Source organism: Mesitornis unicolor, unplaced genomic scaffold (assembly GCF_000695765.1).
Source record: "Mesitornis unicolor isolate BGI_N332 unplaced genomic scaffold, ASM69576v1 scaffold43044, whole genome shotgun sequence".
Classification (NCBI taxonomy): domain Eukaryota; kingdom Metazoa; phylum Chordata; class Aves; order Mesitornithiformes; family Mesitornithidae; genus Mesitornis; species Mesitornis unicolor.
The window spans coordinates 46934-70904 of NW_010180177.1; the positions used below are offsets into that span (position 1 = coordinate 46934).

A 23971-nucleotide genomic window follows, 5' to 3' on the forward strand; every position below is an offset into this window, starting at 1 on the left:
TGGATTTGTCCCCTTATCATTGAAAACAGCCTCCTCTGTGTCTGAAAGCTGTTGTCACGTCCTCCTTCTACCTTCTTAATCCTAGCCCTTCATTTTTTTCCATTGGTGACACTTCATATCATCCAGATCTCTTATTTTCCTGGTCTCAAATGGCATTCATCATCAACTTATTATATTTTGCAAATTCATGTTGGTGACACTTCATCTATAACAGCTTTATGGTGAATAGAAAAATATTTCTCCAGAAAGTACAACTACATTTCATCATTTGATATTGGTTGTATGTAGCAGATAATATTTACATACCTGTATTGGAGTGTGCATCTGTGTATTTCTGTGTGTGTGTGGAACGGTGGATAAGAAGATGGTGAGTTGTTTTTATAGCTCTATTTTAAAGTCTGTGGCTAAAAATTATTTAGAGTGAAAGAGATTTTGGTTTTCTGTTAAAAAAAAACAACCACCAAAACAAACAAAAACCCAGGATACTGGTTATTAACCCTCCTCTGATCAGAATCTGTAGTGATTAAGTTTATTTCTTCAGTGTTGTGAATTCAAAGTCACTTTATATTTTTTCTTTCTCCCTCTTTTCTCTGTAATTCACAGCTTTTGGAAATTAATTGGACTGGCCTGACCAATCTTCTGGATGTTCCGGGACTGAAGTGAGTATATGTAAAGCAGTGTTTGCTTGATATTCCTCCACCCCAATAAACCCCAGAAAGTCTGAAGACCATCAGCTAAATAATTTTAGGTTAAATGACTCTGAGCAGTTATCTCTTAATTTAGAATTATACGAAGTTGCTCAATCTGCAGAAGGTAGTGATTTCACTACAAGTGAAAGTACATCAAAAGCACATCTAGTAGGTCATGTTAAAAACATTTTGAGAAGATAATTTTTAATCTGCTTTTTTTAGTGTTCTCAGTCTTTCCAGATTTCCAGAATCTTGTGACTTTCCTATCTGCCATCTCCTAGGACAGCAGAAAGACAGAGCCTTATTTTTTGCACCAGTAGGTTCACAACATATTGGGACATGGCTTTGTGTGCTGATACATCTCTAGTTGCCTGTGTAAAGGTAGTTAGAAATACCTTAAGACAGTAATCAAATTTAATAAACTTTCTGTTCTTTTCAAGTACTTACTTTTGAAGCTTTCAGTTTATTTTGTGATGATCAAATGGAGTACAAAAATATTGACAATATATAGATAGAAAAAAATGCTTGGCTTATTCAGAGCTTTTCAAAATAGCACATGATAAAACCCCAAATTAAAAAGCAGAAGTAGAGCTGAAAACTAAGCTGCTTTGAATCATTGCAATCTTGATAAGGTTAACTCCATTAATACATTCAAAATTATCAAGTTGTAATAGTTACCCAGGGGGCTTTTTAATATTGAGACAATGGCTAAGGGGATAATGGTAGATCTGATACACACTTGGATTTTGTGACTAGTCCTTTTATTGGATCCCATCCTCTCAAGAGCTGGCTGACTCTGGAATTATTTTTTATTGTTAAAAACAAGAGTTTGAATTTAGGTATTAAGTTAATTCTTTAGTGCTCGATTGTGTTACTGCAATGGTTTTTGCTTTACTTCGATGTGTGAAGCCATTGCGTGGAATCCCAGTTGAACAGTTTGAAATTAGAGCTTGCATTAAGTAGGTTAATGGCTGCAAGAATTGCTTATGCTTTCAAGCCTGCTTAAGACTGCTTCTGAGGAAAGAGGTTTTCTTGATAAGTGAGAAAATGGCTTCCAAAATACACCTCCTGAGTAATAATTTGATCTTTTTGACATAACACTAATAAACTTATATTTGGTACTTAAGCTTGCTAGGCTCCTGAGATTCGTATCATGCTACATATTTGCCTGACTGCAAACACAAAACCTCAGATGTAAACAAAGTCTCGCTAAGTATCTCAAGTTTATGGTTTCCAGAGCAACTGAGCTTGGCCACATATGCATATAATGGTGCCATGGTATAGTTTCTATAGTAACTGAGGTGACTCATGCTCTGCCTTGCCAAGAGATTTCTTCAGTGCTGTATTTGTTTCTCTTATCTATACAGATAGATTGTATATTTTGGCAGACAGCTTGACATACTGTAGTTGTTACAAACAATGATGAACAAGAGATTGCTGCTGCCACAGGTACATTTTTCGTCCTATGGCTGTTGGCTGCACACTAAACTACTTATTTGTACTCTGCAAATGTCTTCTGCTAAAAGAATTTCTGCATTTCATACAAAAGTAATTCATATTCCACCATTAGTACAGCTTATGGAGGAGTAGAATTAAAATGAGGATTGAGGAGGAGCCAAGCTGTGAGAAAACTCAGGTATTGACAGGAGGGGATATGGATAATGATGGGAAGATGAATTCTGTTACTGCTACTTGAGATATAGTAAAAATATTCTATGCAGTCAGAGATGTGCTGTCTCTGCAGCGTGAGTAAAGACGATGCAGGAAAAATATATAGCAGCTTATTCTGTTACTAAAAAGTAGAACTAAATAGAGAGCAATGCAACAGAACAGGTAACTGCTAATTATTTTTCTGCAATGAAATTGAGCTTTTGAAGGCATTTCCTATAATGGACTATCTGAAGTGTTTCACACTTCTCTCATTCTTGTGAACTGAAAAAGTAATTGTACTTAGAATCAATGACTTAATTTTCCTTATTCTTTTCTTAGATATTTTAGTGAAATTCAAGCATTTGTGGTGGGATAAAACTGTGAGACTGAACTTGGGAATCACAGAGTTGGGGTTTGGTCTTAGTAGAAATTATTGTGAACCCTCCAAGTCACTGGACTCTGTTGTACTTTAGGCTGTTTCTTTCTTTTATTTAAGATATCCTTTAGCTCCATTTGAACATTAATCAATCTCTGAACCTTTTGATAGGATAGGTTTATTTGTGCTTATGGCTTATTTTATAATGTATGTGATCTTAACTAAATACTAGAAAAGAGCACGATAACCTTTCTTTCATGGCAGCTCTGGTACCATTGCCTCTCTTGCACTGCTTGTTTGCTTTCTCTCACCTAGGTCAGGTAGTTTTCTCCATTACTCATCTGTTCTTAAGGAATGCACTTTACTGAGCATAAAGGCGGAGCTTTTTCTTCTTGCCAGGCAGGGATGCTAACAAAAGCATGAACAAAACAAACTTCTTTGATCTCCCTACTGGAGATATAGCATCAAGCTTGTATTTTGTATGACTGTTGCTTGTGTAGTTACCATCAACTCAGCCTTTTTTTTCCCTTTTCATGTTAAGACTGTTTGAGATATTTATCTTACAGTTTTAAGTTAACTCTTAACAAAATAGTGGGTTCTAATTTCTTGTGTCATTTTAGAGAAAGTTTAACATACAGAAGTTGAAAACTTTGATGTTTAACAAAACTAAACTGAGAAAGTTTGAAAGCCAATGTGTGTTACCATGACTAAAGGAAACTAGTTATTTTCAATTAACATATTTATCTTGCAATAGTTTTCTTAGGAATTACTGAAACTATAAATTTGTAGGGCTCAGTATTCATATAGAATGCAGATCTTGTAAATATGACTGGATAAGCTCTGCAAGAAAGGAATGGGAATGAAGACTTCTCTTTAGGACAGATGTGAATTAACTCTCAGAAGTTGAGAGGAAACTTTTCCTCTGAGCAGTATCTTAAATTGTCCACTGTTGCTTCTTCCAGAGAATAAATAGGTCTGCACAGACCTGTCTGTTGATCTTGATGCACTCTTGAGTTTCTTCTGTTCCTGTTGCACTGGATGCCATTACAAAGTCAGCTGTGATGTATAATGCATTGTAGTTCATCTGGATTTACAGTGGAAGTGGGCAGCCAAGGGGATTCAGGCTGTACAGGTTGCAGATTTCTGGCATGAGAGATCAGTGTGAATTTGAAATGGGCCAGATTGTATTTAATGGGTTAATTCTATTACCTATGTCTACCATAATATGTTTATTGCTCACCGCCAAATTTTGTTCCCAAATTAAAATCTAATACGTATTACGTTTTGCTGCAGCTTTGGTGTTTGTATGCTAGCTGCTGAGTCAGAGCTACTCCCAACTGTAGGTTCAGTCTTAGAAAAACTTTACAAGATGTTTACACACAAATGCTTCACCTGAAAAATGTTCTAAGTAATCAGACATTATCTGCATCTTAATTTCATAAAGACTGTAAAGGAAGAACCATAAAGTGTATTTAGGAGAAGTCTTTCACCCCTGAAGCAGCTCCACCAGCTATAGCAAGAGTGCACCTGGAGTTCAGAATATCTCAAGTATTTTTATAATTTTCTCTCAGACTTTTGTGCATACCCCTAAAATCTTGCTGGATACTTGTCTTCCATGGTGAATTGTACCACTCCAGTTTGGCCTTTTGGCCAGCGTAGGCAATGTGTGTAACCAGTGGTGTTGGTCTGACAACGCACTGGTTTGTTTTCAGTTCAGACCCAAACTGGGTGAACTCCTAGTTTAGGAAATAATTTTCTGTGTTTGGGGTGGGGCTGTGGGGTATGGGGTTGTGCTTTTCAAACGGTTCATTACCAGTGTGATTGTACTGCCACTCCCTTTTTGCCAGAACAAAACCTGTTTTGCTTCCCTAGGCTATATTTTACTCAGCCAAGGGCATGTTTTCTTTCTGTTTCTGTTTTAAATGACAGCCCTCTCAGCTCAGGAGGACAACTTGTTTCATAACAGTACAGGAGTGGTTAGCCAAACTTCCATTGTTGAAATACAAAAGTAGATCAACAGTTAACATCTGCTTGGTTATATTCAATGCAGGGAGGAAAACTTACGCAACAGCCTTGTACCCTGGGTGGCTTTAAAAAGCAGAGGTGAGGGGGGAACTTAGCGGTGGCAGGGAAATGACAGTTTAATAATTTTTGTGGTTTCTGCTATTCGGGGTCAGCTGCTTCCACCTGGTGGCCATTCTGGCAAGAATCCTTTATTTTAAAAAGAAGTGTTTAAAAAACCAGATGTGTCTTCTCCCTCTATCCCCACAAAAGGCAAATGTTTTCTCTGTTTAGGTTATTAAGCAGCAAAAGGAGTATATTAGGGTGACATAACGTGTTTAATTCTCATGAAGTAACTGAGAATTATCTTTTCCAACAGTGGCTTATCAGATACAATAATACTGGATATAATATCCAACTACCTGGTCCTTCCAAATAGAATTACTGTCCCCCTTGTCAGTGAAGTGCAGATTGCTCAGCTGCGGTTTCCTATACCAAAGGTAAATATGTTTCTGCAAATACTAATAATTTGGTGTCTAGTTTTTTTCTGTAGTAGTAACTGCTAGCACTGATTATACACATCTGTGTGAGTTTCTAAATACAGTTATTGCAATAGTACAAGTTATTGTGAATCTAGTCACTTCAAATAATTGAATTAATTTAGAAATAATATCTGTGGAGTTAATGTTTCATAATAACACCAAGAGGAATTTTTTTTGTTTTGGTAGAATGTTAAACACAGTACTTGCTAAAATACAGTTCAACTGCATAGACTGAAAATTAGGTAGCATATGTTTTATATTATCACTGCAAATTATTGTTGGTGTTCTTCACTTGAAAGTTGTTGCTACTTACTGCTACACGGTTTCAGTAGCGTGCCATTTCTTGATATAACTGATATGTTTCTAATTGTTGATGAAGGTTTCTCTTTTCAGGAATCTCTTGAGTGCTAGGTCTGCTGTTTATGTGGATCATTATTGTTATCATTCCATTTACAGTGTGTCCAAACTAACATTCATGTTAAGGAAATTGCTATGGAAATTATGAAAAATGTATTGCATAAATTGTGATTACGTGGAAACTTTCAGATTACTGCATAAACTTGTCTTTTCCTTTTTTAGGGAGTTCTAAGGATACATTTCATTGAAGCTCAAGACCTAGAGGGGAAAGATACTTACCTAAAAGGCATTGTCAAAGGAAAGTCAGATCCTTATGGAATCATTCGTGTGGGCAACCAGATTTTCCAAAGCAAGGTCATCAAAGAAAATCTCAATCCAAAATGGAATGAAGTTTATGAGGTATAACCAATAAAAATATCTTGTGTGTTCTGTGAAGTTGTCTTCTGATACCCTGGGGACTTCCTCGAGGAGCTTCTTGATGTATTCCCCTAAAAGCCCAAAGTTCTTTAACAAAACAGAAATTCTCCATTGATGTATATACTTGTTTTTTGCCTAGACAAAGCATTAATAATTCTGAAAAGCATTGTAGTCTCTTAAAGCAAATAGCAACAATAGCAAATCACATCTGAAAAGCCCTTATACTTGCTTTACTCATTAAATTTCACCTTTTTTAAAGCATTTGATTATTGATATGTTTTAATATACAAAGGTACTGCAGTTCAATGTTTTACTGTTACTATGCCATTTAACAAAGCCAGTTAGTTTTACCAGTGACAGTGCCATCTTACTGTACTTCCAGGCCTTAGTATATGAACATCCAGGACAGGAGCTAGAGATTGAGCTCTTTGATGAAGATCCAGATAAAGATGACTTCCTGGGAAGGTAAATGTTATGGAGAATATGTTTGTAGGTACTGAAAAGAGTTGAAATATTTTTATGTAGGTTGTTTTGTTTTTTCTTTTTGCATTTTATTTCAGTTGTAATTTTGATATATTACTAGATTTATAAATTAATTATATTTTCAAAATTATGGTAGTAAATAGTTCTCTAATTACTTTATATATATAAATATATGTATATAAGAAAGTGCTTGTGTGTGTATATACACATCTTTGTTTACATATTTAAAAAAAAAAATAAGGTAAGTATTGTGTGTACCCGGAAAAAAAAGGGTGAGGTGTTTGGGTTTGGGTTTGGTTTTTTTTCAGAGTTGTACCCTACCTGCTTTAATGTTCATAGGCAAGCACTAAGTCTTAATTATTTCTTCAGGCAAGGTTAATACAGCTTTGTAACTGTGTATCTTCTTCATCTTCCTGTTGTTTTTTTTTTTTAATGCCTAGCTCAGTTTATTTATCTCTGAGAGCTGATCTTAACTATTTAATAAGGTTTTGCTGTAATGCTTTCACAAACATTACTCACTCTTAGATTCCATAGGCCTACCTTTAGTGTTTACCCATAAACATTTCAGGGTTTCAGTCAGCTTCTTTCTCCAGTAATTTGTCACCTTTATTTCTTGCAGAGTTTTGGAGCTTCCCATTGCTATCCATACAGAGTAGAACTCCCTTATCTTTCCAGCTCCTTCTCTCTTAACAGGAGCAACAGTACCTACTTCTCTTCTCATTAAAATAAAGAAGTAGGTAGTACAAAGGCTTCTTTTCTTTGCACTTCCCTAATCTTACACTGAAGTGGTGGGGGGGGAACAGTGGCATAATGTGTACAGCAATACTAATAAAATAAAAAGCCACGAAAAATGTTCATGCGCTGGCATGCAGTTGTCTGCCCCGTTTAATTTTTAGCAGATTCCTTGGTACATTTTTAGCTTGTGTGAACTAGCACTCTCCCAGACAATGCCAAAGCATGAATTTTGTCATAGCATATGTCCAGGGGCTATTTCCAGTGGGCAGTTTGGATGTGGTCACTGTTTTGAGAGTTTGGTCATATGTATGTGAGCCATATTGTGCCAGTTGCCCTCGTAGCTACAAAATGGGCTTTAGTATAGGCATGTTTTCTGTTACCCTGCGTTCATCTTCATTCAGCCATGTTGGTCCCTACTTCTTCCTCTCAGGGGCTGAAAGAACAGTATTCTGCTCTTTTGATTTCAGTGGAAGCCTGGATACTCAGCAAGCACAGGGTGGGGTTTGAGTTCTGTATTAGATTTTTTGCTTCTTGGCTACAATACTCATTGGGGATTGTTTTCTTTTCTTTTTTTTCCCTAGTTTGATGATAGATTTAATTGAAGTTGAAAAGGAGCGTCTTCTGGATGAGGTAAGTATTCAGTAAGTTTTGGTTTAAAAAACCCCATATGTTGTATATGTAGTCGTTCTTGTATTATTATTTTCTGCTGATAGTTCCTGCATGTGCACGAATAACCTTAATGCTACAGAAATACATTCCCTGATCAGTACAGGGGTTTAAGGGATATCTGGATTGGTGAAATCTGAAGAATAATGGCATTCTTCTTCTGTCTTGGGATATTAAGATTACTAGTATGTAAATGCAAAAAAACAGTAATTTATGTATTTGGTGAGAGCTTTTTCTGGCAGATGAATAGTTAATTGCATGGTTTAACTACTAATAGACTTAGTAGACTAATTTTTGTCCTATATGTAAGAGAGATTTTACAGTAATGTTATGCAGGATTTGTATTTCCAGGACATCTTTACAGAACTTAAAGAATTCTTTTTGATATTTTAAAAGTACTTTTACTATATAACACAGAGGTTTGTGTGGCTGATTTTGTTATTCTGCATTGTAATACTTAGTGTGAAATAGGACATTTTAAACAGTGAATCAGATCTTTTCAGGCTATGCAGACTTCAGCTCTATGAGATTTCCAGTAGAGATTAGCATTTCCTAAATGTCTTGAAGAGTCAATTGCAGTCATGTATTTGGTGTCAGATTATATCTCATTACTCTGCTTAACTTTTAGTGGTTTACTTTGGATGAAGTGTCCAAAGGAAAATTGCATTTAAAACTGGAATGGCTCACATTGATGCCAACTGCTGAAAATCTAGACAAGGTATTAAAGGAACACATTGCTTTTATCCTAATCTTAATTGTTGTGGGGTGGGTTTTGTGGTGTTGTTGTTAAATATGCAAGTAATTTAATTCTATGTTGTGAATTTGGGTAAACCTGTAATTTTATTCCAACTTGTTTGTCTTTAGAAATCTCAAGCCAGTCATAACTGTCAATGTACGCTTGTTACATGGGATTTTAAAGAACTTCTGTCGTCCTCTTCTTTTCTCTTAATATTATGGTTTGAGAATATCAGTTAACATTTCATTAGCCTGGGAGATAAAGTTGGATATAATATTATAATCTGTCAAGTCTAAAAGAAGTAATTAGGAAGTGGGGTGGAAATTTACATAAAAATGGGGTTTAAATATCTATATGAGTCTTGAAAACTTGCACACTATGAAGCATAAGTAGTATTTGTGAATGTTCACATTCTGGGAGATGTTTTTAAAATGTTTTTCAGGAATGGGACAGAAATAATAGTGGTATTTGATTTTCAGAAAGGCTTACAGTATGTTTTTGGTTTAGGTGCTAACAAGCATTAGAGCTGATAAAGACCAAGCCAATGATGGGCTTTCTTCTGCATTGCTTATTCTCTATTTGGACTCAGCAAGAAACCTGCCTGTAAGTTATATTCCGATGGATACCCTTTTGTCATGGGTATCTCTTGCGAAATTCCAGCATGTCTTGCTTGGTGGTATGGCACACTGCTTTACTAACACACATTACGCCATGTTTTCTACACTTGTTTCAAAACGTGTAATGTAAGGTCCACATTTCTCATAGTATAGTGCTATAGATTTATTTTTAATAAAGCATTACTCTTTAATCAGTGTGATCTTTCTTTAAAGAATGCTCCTTTCCTGGACTTGAAAGGCTGCATGTTTTTATTACACAGTGTTTTCCATAAATAGTATGGGATCAGCATGGGGAATTTTAAGGAACTAACTGGGAAAAAGTCCACTTCCTTGAGTTCAGGTAAACTTACTTGTTTTGGTTTAGGGTATCTGTGGTAGATACGAAGGTACTGAAGTCCTCATAATTGAAATGAATACTTGCAATTGATGTTAGAGCGGCAGAATACTTGTGTGAGATTTCTGTCAGGGTGTCATTTGAAGTGGTGTTCATTTGCTTCTGCAAAACCAAAAATATCAGTGGTTCTGTTATTATATGGATTATACTATGGGACTGTGAAATACCTTGTTTATCACAGAATCACAGAACGTTAGGGATTGGAAGGGACCTCAAAAGATCATCCAGTCCAATCCCCCTGCCAGAGCAGGAACACCCAGATGAGGTTACACAGGAAGGCGTCCAGGTGGGTTTTGAATGTCTCCAGAGAAGAAGACTCCACAACCTCTCTGGGCAGCCTGTTCCAGTGCTCTGTTACCCTTGTTTATGACAAGAACAGACTGTTTTGTAGTTTATTGGAGGTTAGTAAACTAGTAAACACTGTTCCTAGTTGTAAATGATAGACGTCATAAAGTAAGCTCTACTATAAATAGATACGTGAAGTGTAGCACCGAGTTTTGCTGTTTTTCAGCATTGCTATTAGATGAGAAATTCTGGAAGTGATGACTCAAATACTAATTGGCAAATAAAGTTTTCAAGCCTCAGATTTTTTTGCATGCATTTTGCAAATTAAGTGAAAATGCTGTATCAAAGCGTGGTAAGAAATGAAGCCTTTGTAGCCTAAACAGTTTACATCACTGACTAGAGATTTCATGTTTGTTTCAGAGTCTATAAAGCAGCATTTGAAAGTAGTACTTATAGGTTATTTTAAAAGCTAAAGAGATGTAGCTCATGATCATTGAACACTTAAATTCCACTTACAAGTGCACAACAATAGAATGATACAATACTGCATTAAACTCACATTGTCCAAAACCAGATACAAAAAGGCTTCTCAGTTGGGTTGGGGGGAAATATAATGGGAAGACTTCTTCATGTGCGAGAACTGAAAAGATTCCTATAAATGCTATAAAAGCAATACTTAAATACTGTCATGCAACTGCTAGACAAACTGCAGTGAATTATAGTGAATACAGCTTTTTTTAATGTCCATTTCATTCTAATGTGAAACAACATCTACAAGATTAAACATGAAAGTCTGCTTGCTTCTCATGTTGTGTTTGTATTCACTGTTACAGGTCATGTAGTGTAATAGCAAAATTAATCTCTGTTTTGGATTGCTTGTATTTATGGAGAACAAGAAGTTCAAAGAGAATGAAGTCTGTTGAAATTACACTGATGCTTATTAATAGTTTTGAAGACTTTTGTCCACAACTTTAATGTTACAGATGGAATATTTTCTAGATGAATAAGTACTTTTTATTACCTTCAAAATGGATTTCTTAAGTTAATGCTGATCACTGGTACATTTTCAAACTTGGCATCAGCCTTGTTTTGTTTAAGTTATAATGGATAATCCCCAGCATAGGCTTTTCGTTTGCTCAGATGCATCATAGTTGTGGATTTCTGAAACACCGGGATGATTTATCTGAAATAAATTTCAAGTGAAATAGAAATGGTGTAGGAGGCTGGTCTCTAGATTTACTTAGTTGGCTCTGCCATATTGAATCTAAACTACCAAGAGTAAACAGGGAAAGTGGGCTATTATATTTGAATAATTGAATTAAAAATAAAAATCAAAAAACTTCTCACCTTGCTGCACTACAGAAAGTCGTTTAACAGATTAAACTATTTGTAATGACAAATATTTACTTGCGTTTTGTTATCTGCTGTTTTCTCTGGAATCCTTTGACTGTTTTCCTTAACTTTTTTGTGTAGTAATGCTGCTTATGCATTCATTCTGCCACAACCCCATCACTCTGCTTTCTCCTTCCATTTCCATCTTCCTAAGAGTATCTACGAGGGAAACTTTGGGTGTGGATACTTAAAAGAGAGGAGAGCATCGGGACTAGTCTTTTGTGAAAACACTACCTCACTCTATAGAGCACTATTTGTGAGTTCTCTGGTATTATTTGTATTGTGCCTTTTATCTGCCAGAGTGTGGATTAGTGCTACTAAAGCCACTCACTCTAGTGGAATGAGAGCATGCAATTTGTTTTGCTGCATGGTTTCAACAAGTGTGCATTGTTTTTGTGCTATTTTTATTGCATTTTAAAGGCTACTTAAATTTCATTGATCAGCATATCATTGGGTAAGTAATTAACTTTATGATAAAAACCCAAGATAAGATTGTTGCAAATGCTCTTACATTTAACTTAAATTGCTGATTCATTGAGAAATAAAATGCATACTGTACTAGCACACTGTGTGCTGGTGAACTGCTGGCTTTTGTTGCAAAGAAATGAAACTAATAAATACTACAACCAACATCCCTGTGGTTTCTTTAAAAGGTAATGCACTCAATGTTTGTAAGAACTTGCAACCTCTCCACACTGGTTCAAGTACTGCTTTAAAAATGGGTGCGGTTCTTTGTGCTTCCCAAACTATAAATTCCCTTGTAAATTCTATTTCACTCCATGATGCTCCTTGTTTTGCAAATTCCCAAGTTCCTTTTCTTTTTTTTTCATATTAGTCTGTAGTCAGGAAAATCCAGGCTAGGGTGAGCCACCAATTAATTTTTTTTTTGCTTGAATTTGCTTGAAATGCTACAAGATTATTACAAACTAATGAGCTTCTGAGTATCTTACACTTAAATCTGTAAACACAACCTTGATATCTTCAAAAAGAATGAGAATCTATACAGAATAAGAACTCATTTGCCAGAGAGAGGTGGGTATGCCACTGTAGACTGTGCAGGTAGATTTGTTGCTGGCTGGCTACTTTTTGCTGATATCATAAACCTTGATTTAAAACACCTTCCCCCCTTGTACCCCCAGATCCCAACAAAACCCTTTGCTCTGGTCCTTTCAGGTCGTTTTTGCGTAGTTCATTTTTAAAAAGTTATATCCATTACCAAACCATGTTAAAATTTAATGAATAAGAAACGCCATTCATAAGCTATGGTTCAGTTATCTTGGTATTAATGCTGATAAGATGTTGATGTTTCTTTTAGTTATAAAAATACTAGATACATCTAAAAATAAAAATCTACTAAAAATAATTTTTTTAAAAAGCTTTATAAAGAGGGTAGCACTGATGGTTCTGTGGCTTTTAGGGTCTTTGCATTAGGACATGTCATCTACATGTAACAGCGTCTATTTAAGCTTAGGACAAAACTTCCCAAATCCTCAAAGCAATTTGTGAGTCAGAGTGGGACAGCAACCATTTTAAGATACCCAAGTCTGGATTTCCTTCAGCAGCAGCGTTAACTGCCTTGTTCTGCAGTTTCACGGGCGCTATAGTCTTGCAGCCAGCAAGAGGACAGGGTTTATGGCCGGAGGCCAGAAAAGGAGAGGACTGCAGTAGCCCAGAGATGACAACAGCTTCAGCAGTCACAGAACTGCAGCTTGTTTTCAGGGTATCTTTAAACATGAGGTATTATGCAAACATTCATACCTGCAAATTCAGATATCTAATTGACATGTGACGAGTTGCTTATGGGCAGGGAGGGGTGTTGAAATGGAACCTCACTTTATATAGGGAGGGAAAAATCCAAATGTTCTGCTCATTTTTACACAGTTTTATTGTCTGCTGGCAAGCTTAGATTCATGATACCTAATTTAGACGTTTACCCATCTAAATCTGATTTATCTGAAGTTAAGGAGTATGAATAGTGTTCTTAGTATAATTTCTGAAAGTGAGTAACACGCATTTTGTGGTATCATTAGTTCATAACAACTTTAAATTGATGTCTATATAACATATAAATTATCCATATTTTAAATAATTTCTTACAGATCAGTGACTGTCCTCTGCTTATCAATTGAGGACGCACTCACAGATTTAGACACTTCTAAAGCCTCATTTTAACACCAAGCAAGACTTAGTGAGTCAACAGATGTAAGGAGTTGTACTCCAAAGCATGTTGAATTAGGATCTGTTTGTTGTGGTGTAATTTCTGGGTTTGTTATTAGGATTTACTGCAGTTGTCACTGGCTGTCACAGAACAGTAGCCTGAAATCTGATTTATTCCACTGTGTCCGTTATCAATATAGTTCTTGGATACCTGTCACCTTTTCCTGTAACTGCAGAGACATTCAGAACCAAAAGGCAATTTTATCACCCATGGCAAGACCTTTTCCTCGCTTTTTATATTGAATCCTCCCTTTTCTTCTCCTAGTCTCCTCCTGCCCAGCCTTTCAGGCACCATCCTCATGGACCTGCAGCTCCTTCCCTTGAAATCTGAAGTCTGGCTTAAGCATATTTGCCCCAGCTGATGTCCCTCTTGGCCTATCCTTGCTATGATTCCAGAGGAATTGAGATATGGTCAATATCCAGGAATCATTGGTTGCCTGCCTTTATAATTGAATCACATAGGTTTGTTTTTGAATTTTAAAATTATTTGAATTATTAATATAGGGGGAAAAAAGAATATGCAGGTACAGATGTGAAGGAAAGATGGCCAGTAAGTTGAGGGGCAATGTAGGATTCAAAATGATCTTGATGAATTGCAGATACAATCTGAAAAAAATAAGGTACTTTTCCAAAGAGGACGGCCATTGCACCCATATAAATATGGCATGGAAGTAGTCGTCATTTGAATGTCAGGAAGGCATTTCTTTTGTCAGAGCATTAATAATATCAGTTACTGTTCATAAACCAGCATGTTTTAAAAGGGCACTATGCAATTTTTTTTGTTGCCACACACTACAGCTTTTAAAGCAGAATTCTCCCTTGAAACAAAAATTTGTGCTCAAAGAAAAAGCCAGCTGTAAGTATACTAACTTAAAGCCTCTTATTTCAAAATTTCCTGAAATTACTTCTTACGAGTTGAAGGCAAATTCTCTGTAACATTCTGTACTTTATATATGACACTTGAAGAGCAATATATTATTCTTAAAATAAAATTTTAAAACTTGTTTAATTAATGGAAAGTAGTCAGAGGTTTTGTCCTGCTAAATCAGTTCAAATTCCTATTGCTAGTGTATTTGCGTGTCTTCATTCAACTGAATAATGCAGTAGACCTCCATTCTAGTTAGCATGTAGTGTTTGTATTGTTCATCTGCTGAATCTACTCCAGTGATTCAGTTTTTTATAATGATCTAAATCCTATCAATACCTTTAGCATAGTAATATCTCCCATAAAAAGAATCCTTCAAATAATTAATTGACTTATCATCAGAGAAGCTCCTATGTTGTGAAAATAGAGGTAACCAAATTTTAGAAAGGTTAATTCAGAAGGCAGTCCATAGGACATCAGGCATTGAATAAACCCTGTTTTCTGAAGTTTCTTTATTACAAAAAAAAACCTAGTAAGGGAAATGTAAGTGCACTGAAAGTGAATATATTAGTTTTAAAGCAGAATACAAACATTCAGAGAGGACAACTGGGAAAAAAAAGTTTTGTCAGACTTTCTGTTGTTGTTGTGGTGGTTTCTTCATTGTTTTGTTTGAAAGATTTTGAAGATTTTTAGGTTGATTTCTTTTTTTTCCCCACTTTGTCTGATGTTGTCGTGTCATAATTAATTAACCTAGTGAAATTTCTTCATTGCATGACTTATTAACCCTTCCTATGTTCATTCTCTCCTGACTTAAAAGCATAATCCATTAGAATTTAACCCTGATGGCTTGAAGAAGGCTGCTGTTCAGAAAGCCCTAAAGGTAAAACTAATATAGTTGTCCATTTAAGGTCACAAAAGTAATTGGAAATGCACAAATGCCTGCAACACTTCTCTTCCAACAGTGGATGGAATTTCTGTTGCCAAATAGATATTTAGTGCAATTCTGTTCTACTTAAATTTGGTTTCAGAAAGCGGTCAAGACATTGGTAAAATACTGTGGTCTATGGAAATCTGAATTTTAGATCAGTCAAATGGACTGATCAGTCATAGACTGCTTTAGAAGACTGGGAGAAAAAAAGTAGTCCCGAGAACTAATTTGAAGTAGTAACTAAAGAGCAAACCTGACATGAAAGCTAAAACATCTTTTACGTACTGAGTGATACTTTATTGGTCGGCTCTGAATGACTGACTAGACAATAAAATCAATCTCTGACATGCTTTGAAGTAGTCTTGTTTCTGCTAGATATTTTGAGAAACCTTTACATCTTTATATAAATGCTAAAGAAATTTAGCCCAGCTTTTTGATGTGGAAGACATGGAGTTGAGAGGCAAACTTGGAAAGCATTAAATTCTCATCTGGAGGAACTTGGACAAGAGATGGTCTCTAATAGACTGTCAACAGCAAAACTGTCAGTGGCAGGTGTTAGAGGTGCATTACAAGTGTAAGTATTTCTGCTTATTTACTAAGAATTAAAATTATTTATATTTACATATCAGCATATGAACAGGGCCTTTTGTCAACTTCTGTAGTTTCATAATTTTACTTAAAAAAGAGAGTTTCAGGCACCTTTTTACGGACAAAGAAAACCAAAACGAATTTCACCTACCATTTTTAAACACTATCAGTTGGAGTGTAATCTGACTTTCTAGTCTTTAAACCTTTGTATTCTGTGGTCTTTGAAAGCGAAATATCTTCAGTTAGAAATCATTTAAAAAGTGGCATTCATCCAAGAAAGGAGTGCTTTCTTAACAGCTTTTTTTTCTAGAGGAAAGTATGGTTGTAAGCAGTGTGTCACATTAAAGACAAGTAATATTAGTGGAAGTATGATGTCCAAAATGTAAGTTCAGATCCAAAAATACCTAAAATAAGCACATTCTTAGTTTAAAAATGTAAAATATTTTAATCACTTGGTTGTGATGGTGACCTTACATGCATTAAGTCGATTTTAACTAACTTTGTTTTCATACCTGATCTGTACTATTTCTACATGGTAAAATTCAAAGCATATCATTAACCATGTGTACTATATTTGTTAGGCCTTTTAAACTGCATTAACACCTGCTTGAGATGATTAACTTTCATGTCTTAACTTTTCTTTCTGACTTAAATTTTTGTTAGGTTAATTTAAACTTTGTAAGAGAAACATGTAGCTGGGACTGTTCCTTTGTGTGTATAATTTGTTTCTAAACTGATGTTTATTTTCACAGTCTGATGTAATGCTATACACCTGGTGAGCAAGGCTCAGATATGGCAGATGGTTGATTCTCTAATAAAGAGTATTTGGTAAACTGTAGAAATATGCATCAGGTACATTATAGTGCATCTTCTTTCTCCCCAAACTGAAAAGGGGGGAATATCAATGTTCTGATATTACATCCAATTTAGTAATACTACTGCCATGTAAATAAAGTAAGCTTCCTGAGTTTGTGCTTTCTCCATATCTCCCATCTGCATGCAATATTCATTTTGCAGTTTTAACTATGCTTCATTAGCTTCTGGAGTTATGATGTTCATTAAAGTAAAAGAATTTGCAGCTTACCAATTGCATTTGAAGAAAATGGAAAGGAGTCTAAAACTCCTGTGTATTTGTAACATTTTGCTTCAGTGTATTTAGGGTAGTTGAATGCCTTTGTGTTAATGTGTTCATGAGTTACTAGCCAGTCTGCCGTTCAAGCCTGTTGAATAAAATAGTAAGAATAATAGATAAGTATATAGTAGAATGCGTATGATTTGTATTTTTAAGATGCAAACATTTAAGTTTTAGAGGAAGGACATTTTGCTTTATTCTGAAGGCAAAGTTTTTGCTTTTTCTTTATCAGTCAGGAAAGAAAATAAACAGCAATCCCAACCCACTTGTTTTGCTGTCAGTTGGACACAAGGCACAGGAAAGTAAGGTAAGTTCCTACTCTTTATTCTTGACTCTGTCTACAAACATTTGGTGGCTCTGTGTGCTTGGCATTGGCTATGAAGCCATTGAGCATATCCACTGCACTGAAAGTTACCAGCAGAACTGTAATTGCCAACAAGAAGCAAAGGATTGAATGGGTTCTTACTCAATTTAAACTGTCTGTGAGGAGAGACCAGATTTTTTAATTATTGTAGTCCTTCCACAGGAGGTTCTACTCTGCAATTGGGATTCCTACAGTAGCGATTATATAAATAACAGTGTGGGCAAAGAGCAAGTTTCAAAATACTGATCAAGATTTGAAAATACAGAATCGGAGAGTTACAGTTTAAAGTAGGGCCTTAGATTTGCTGGAGCGCAGTGTAACTCTCAGGAGCTCGTAGTTTAGCCAGATTACTTTGTTGTTATGTCTCCTGCTTTTAAGTATGGACCGCTTCTGTGCTTCAAGAAAAGTGTCCTCTAGCACTTCTGAGCGCCTTTGCCCTCCACGATAGACACCTATGAAATCCCTTCAAGCAGTTGCAAGAACAAGTTGAAACCTGCTTTTCTGAAGTCCAAGGCTTTTATTCTACTATTTTGTTTCCTCATGCCCCTTATGATCTTAAGCTCTGTGCTCTTACAGTCACTGTAGCCAAGGCTGCTGTTGATAGTCACATCTGCAAACCAGTGTTCCTCATTTCTAAGTAGCAGATTCAGAAGAACACCACTCCTGGTCAGAACATCCAGTGATTGAGAACAACAGGGACACAACTGTGTGTATTTTCATAGCACAAACTCTTAAATTGCTTGTGCACCTCTGTGCTGCTTTCCAAGAAATCATTAGAGTAGTTGCATTTCTTGGTGAGAACCTGATTCTGCAGACCTGAGGCAGCTTTGAGTCATCTGAATAAGGCCTCATCCACCTCGTTTTCCTAATTGTGTGGTCTGTAACAGATGCCCATCATTAGGCTGATCTTGATGGTGATTTTGACCCAAGGCATTCAACATACCTGTCGTCCTGTCCATAACTAACTTCTGTGCTTTCAAACAGCTCTTTAAAATAAAATAGCAGCAGCAAAGTGATACCTATGTAGGTAAATATATGCAATGTGGATATGGTTTGGTTTGATTTGGTTTTCTTAAAGTCAAAGTGTCAGTGAGCAAAAAGAAGAGGACATCTAATTTGGCTGCTTCATATCCTGTCAGAAATTATCACATCATCTAAACCAGATCTTATAAAGAGTCTTAATGTTGATACTTATTAGAGAATGGAGATAAAATTCAAGTCCTTTGTTCCTGAGATGGGTGCCTTTTTTTTTTTTTATAAGCACTTTTTTTCTTCTCCCCTGACCCCAATTAATGGGTTGCTGGAAGTAGTGAGATTTGGCAGTGTAATCTTCCACATAGCTACTTGAAGAAGGAAAAATACCTAGGAGTTTCATTGAGTTAGTTCAGGCTTTATAGGGATATAAGAGAAAAGAGAGAGAATGTTCCAGTCTTAGGAGCTGGCATTAGTTCATAGATGAGTGTGAAGTAAAGATTCTTTATCAGGAGTTTTACTTTACATACAGCAACTTTAATGCAAAACATATTCTATTTACATGTCCTGTGTATAATTTTATATGTGACATTATATATGCCTTGGGTAGATCCCACTTGGCCTTTGTTTAAATATGTCAGGTTTCAGACACTAATTTTGCAAAGCCAAAATGAGAGATGTACTCAACTCATTGACACCAGCTTTATTGGGCAAAAATGTTTTATAATTTTATATGCTTCCTATTCTCTAACTTTAGATTCGATACAAGACCAATGAACCCGTATGGGAGGAAAACTTCACTTTTTTTGTGCACAATCCCAAAAGACAAGATCTTGAAGTTGAGGTATGTTGTCTTACTCTTCCTGTTCTAAGACATTTCAGTAGTAACTTTCATACATTACAGGCTGTTACGAAATGAGGCTGAATATACTGTGAACACCATTAAAATTGCTCTTACAGTAGTTTTTAAGACCAGGTTATGAAATGCTTATTTGCATTTACTACTAAAAGGAAAAAAGACTGTAACCAGTCTCTCAGTAGAATAGCATTGTTTATAGTTCTCTTACCATCTTTACTTAAAAATAAAAAAGGGAGAATAAAAAAAAGGAAAAATGTGAATTTTGATAGCTGTTCTGAACCTTAACAGTCTTAACTGCTAGCAGAGATTGCTGTTACACATAGCTGATTTGCTTCCTCTCTTATGCCAAGGAAGCCTTTTCTATATCCAAATAATGTATCCTTTTACAGTGCTGGCATGTCATTTACATAGTTCAAAGAGATGGAAGTGTAAATGAGTACTGTCCTAGTTACTGTTCCTCTAACAGTAGTAAGGAACTCATTTTCACACATACCATTTGGAAACCATGTAGATATTTGATCAAGGGTCAGGTAGATGGAGATGGAGTGGTTCATTTTCTGTTTTGATTTTGCTGTAGAAGATAGGGATGAAGAAACTACGCATTGAGTATATTTGCTATTTCCTTCTTCAAAGTGAAGTAATCTTGTGATCAGGGAAATTTGGTTTTAAACAAACATTTGATGTTGTTGAGATTTATTTTTTTTAATAAAACTTGTTTTCTTCCTCCGAATTCTTACAAAGGAGATGATACAAAATGACTCAGCTTTTGTGTTCCTTCAGGTGAGGGATGAACAGCACCAGTGTTCTTTGGGGAACCTCAAACTGCCTCTAAGCCAGTTGTTGGAGAGTGAAGATTTAACTATGCATCAGCGGTTCCACCTGAGCAACTCCGGTCCAAACAGCACTATAAACATGAAGATTGCACTCAGGGTACTCGAAAACTTTTCTGATTGTAAATATCTGAAAGCATTTTTAAGACTATTGTGACTTCTGATCTTCTAGCTTTATAAAGAAGACAGTACATTTCCTTGAGCGTCACAGTGCCAGGTGTCCTTAGCTGTGGCAGTGCTGCCAAGTACACAAAGGTAGCCCCTAATTTAAGTACATTCTTTATTTTAAAACCAGAAAATTTACTGAACAAAAAGTGATGAGCTACATTAATTAAGACAGAGGTTCCCCGTGGCTTTAAGTTCAGAAATCACATTTGGAATCTGAATTCCTTCAAGTCTCTTCTGACTCAGTAGGCTACAGATCAGTGAAATCACCTTTATCTTGTGGAAATGAAACTGAGGTCATGATTGTTTAAAAATAATAAAGTTTAAAGGGAAAGGAAGTACCTTCATAGTGCTAGAAAAAATCAGACCAAGTTTCAAGCCCATTGTAGTTTTGAATATGAAACTGTAATGCCAGAAAGTTGTTTTGTCTTTTTCCCCAGATAAATGATGTGGCTTAATGAGACAGTGTATCTCTTTGAAAACACTGTCAAACTTCTGTTAACTTCTGTTATTTATTCTTTGCTAAAGCTCTTTCTTGACATTAATAAATGAAAATAATCTATAAAAGAGAAAGTAAGGACAATAAGTGAGAAGAACTTGGGATGAGAGGATTAAATTTCAAAAGATAAGAAGAAAAAAAATTATAGAATAGCTTTCCAGGTGGTTATAGCTGCAAAGTAAATAGCACTTGCACCAGCAGTGTGTACCGTATGGGAAGGGAATGAGGAGAATCACAGAATCTCAGGAGTTGGAAGGTACCTCGAAAGATCATCCAGTCCGTAGAATAATTCTAAATGACTCTAGAATTTAACGTTGTTACTGCAGTTGCCACAAAGAAGACTGAGCTGTGTTTTGCTGTGCAAAAGGCTTCCTACTGTAGAGTGAATAAGTGTGAATATTTTTGATCCTGCATTACTGTCTGAACTTCACTTGTCACCAACCAGTACTCTTGTAGAAACAGATTTGTTCCTGTTTTTTATACTAGAAAATAGTAATACTATATTTTTACTGTATCTAGGTCCTTTCTCTTGAAAAGCAGGCAAGATCTCCAGATCATCAACACTCAGCCCAAGTAAAAAGGCCATCTGTTTGCAAAGATGGAAGAAAATCATCTTTTAAGCCTCAGGTTCCTGTTTCACCACCACCTGATTCAAACAAACCTGTTCCAGCCTCCCCAGTGACTGACAGTGATAAAAAGACTGATACAGCTGAAAAAAGTCAGCCTCCCAATGCCAGCCCTCAGTGGCCAACAGATCTCAGCCGAAGTTCCTCCAGTCTTCAAGCCTCTAACTTCTCTTACTCGCCCAGCCACCTGTCAGTTAAAGAACCCACTCCCAGCATAGCCTCAGACATATCTCTGCCTATTGCCACGCAGGAGCTACGGCAAAGACTACGGCAGCTTGAAAAGTACAGTGTTAATTATTTGTTTTTGCAGTACATCTAAGTTAACTTATAAAAAATGATGTCAGTGCCAAAGAAGGTGTGCTTAGTTTGCATTTCAGTAATGTTTTTTTTCCTCTTGCAGTTTCAGCCTGGTATTTGAAAATCAGTCATTGACAGAATCTGCAATTAGAAGTTACCATGCCATTGTGATGATTTGCACCTTGTATTTGTACCCACACTATGTAGTGCTAAGAAGAGTGGCATAGCAAGAGGGAAGGATATTTTTGACACAACATTAATCACTTTCATGGCTATAGTTGCCTGTTTCACCACTGAATCCTATTAGTATTAATGTTAAGCCGGTTAAGCTGAATATAGCTGGTCTTTTAAAATTACTCAGAGGGATAGTTGACTACAAAGAATGTTAAATGAATAGTCAGTTACTATTCAATTAATGAGGATTTCTGCAGCCATGTTTTCTTAAATTATCTAATTCTTTTTCTAATTCTTTTTCTACTTGCCTTACTGGGCTGCTGTACTTACCAGTAATGATAGCTGAGCAGCCATGCTGTTCTGAATAGGAGAATGGAAACTCTTCATTCCCTATTGATGTTCACTGTGAATCTAAGTAGAAAGATTTAAAATTTTTTTATTTGTAAGGGATTGAACTGATTCAGCTTTTTCTCTATCAGAGTTCATAGAATCATTAGTGATACAGGTTGGAAGAAATCTCTGGAGGTTGGTCAGCCCTTTGCTCAAAGCAAATCCCACTTCAAAGTTGGATCAAGTTTCTTAGGCCTTGTCCAAACAACCCTTGAGTATTTCCAAGGATGGAGATTCTGTCAGTTTTCTCAGCAATTCTGGTGCTTAACCACAATGCTGTGAAAAGTTTTTTTTCTTCTTTCCAATTGGAATTTATCTCGCTGCAACTTGACTGCAGCCTCTTGCTCTCTTACTGTGCACAGCCACGAAGAGGCTAACTCAGTCTTCTCTATAACGTCTGTTTTAAGAAGTGAAAGACTCCAATTGAATCTGCTGTTGGCTTTCTCTTCCATTTGTACAAACCTATTTTCTTCCCCATCTGCTTATGTGCTCCAGTTCCTCATTTATCTTTATGGTCCTCTCCTGTCTTGTCTTCAGTTTGTCAGCCTCTTCTGGCCCAAAATTGGGTTAGACCTTGTTAATTATGGTAAATGTTGAGATACTACTCCTTATTTAATACACAAATTTTACACTTTCTCATTTGATAAAAATGGTAAAACTAAGGCAGCCCTTTATTGCAGGCCCCATGCTTTTAGGTGCTCTGGATTTTGTTTGGGTTTTTAGTTTTTCTTCTTTAGAAAGAACTAAAACTCTGCATTTCAGTTTTTAAAGTGATGAGTGACTTGGGAATTTTAATGGACCATTCCGCCATCACTTTGTAGTAGCTCTTCACAAGAGGAACGCCTCCCCTTGAGGTTAAGATACCCTTCAGGTGGTTGAGAATTGCCAGGCATGCCATATACTGTCCTGTGTGAAACGGAAAATACTCGTAGTCTGTTTATACAAACTAAAACAAGCATTTTATAGAGGTGAGGGAACTATGCAAATATTTGCCTTTCTTCAAAACAGAAATTCTTAATCATGGTGCTTGCTTTTGATTTAAGCATGACCTACGCTTGTAAGTTTAAATTCATTATAATCTTGTTTTCAATGTGGCATGAGCTACAGAAAAATAAAGTGGCTGTGTTTATACTGTGATTTGAACTTCTGAGACACTAAGTCGACTTAAGTATCAGTATTTTAAGCTAAGAATATTTCTACATTAGAGAATTTAGAAAAGAATGAGCTGGCTTTCTAATTGGTTCCTGCCCATAGGTAAGAGTGGCCCATCACTGAGATTTTCATTGCAGTTTGCACCATTATTCTTTGCGATTTCCTAGATACTGCTTTAATGTTTGTTTTAGGGTAAGCAAGTTCTTTACTGATCATGGTTTTCAAAGGACTGAAGAGCAACTGGCCTCTGAACTGACAAGAATACCTAGTTTATTTTGGAGAGCAGAACTGCTGGACAAGGAACTGAAGCACAAGAACCTGACAAAGATGCGCTCATGTGTGTGCTCTCACATAGGTCTAGTGAAAAGTTAAATTGATAATACACGATTTCTGGAAAAACTACTCAGCATATATTTCAGTTAGGTTTCACTTTAAATGTGTTTTAAAAACTAAGCATAGTGTTCTACTTTTTCCTGCAGTGGAACAACTCTGGGGCAGTCTCCATTAGGACAGATCCAGCTAACAATTCGTCATAGTTCACAAAGAAACAAACTGATTGTGGTAGTGCATTCC

The 23971-nt window shown here is 36.1% G+C and overlaps 1 protein-coding gene across 1 annotated transcript in view; it reads left to right on the top strand.

Moving 5' to 3' along the window:
* LOC104539492 (extended synaptotagmin-2-like) overlaps positions 1–23971 on the top strand; it is a 74173-nt gene that overhangs the window by 46869 nt on the left and 3333 nt on the right. The window contains exons 7-19 of the mRNA XM_010183027.1: positions 604–659; positions 5096–5216; positions 5838–6014; positions 6415–6497; positions 7832–7880; positions 8545–8634; positions 9160–9255; positions 15240–15302; positions 17303–17377; positions 19164–19250; positions 20046–20195; positions 21279–21667; positions 23878–23971. The exon at positions 23878–23971 is cut by the window's right edge and continues 1 nt beyond it. Coding sequence (XP_010181329.1) covers positions 604–659; positions 5096–5216; positions 5838–6014; positions 6415–6497; positions 7832–7880; positions 8545–8634; positions 9160–9255; positions 15240–15302; positions 17303–17377; positions 19164–19250; positions 20046–20195; positions 21279–21667; positions 23878–23971 — 1530 coding nt within the window. The remainder of the gene's footprint in view (positions 1–603; positions 660–5095; positions 5217–5837; positions 6015–6414; positions 6498–7831; positions 7881–8544; positions 8635–9159; positions 9256–15239; positions 15303–17302; positions 17378–19163; positions 19251–20045; positions 20196–21278; positions 21668–23877) is intronic.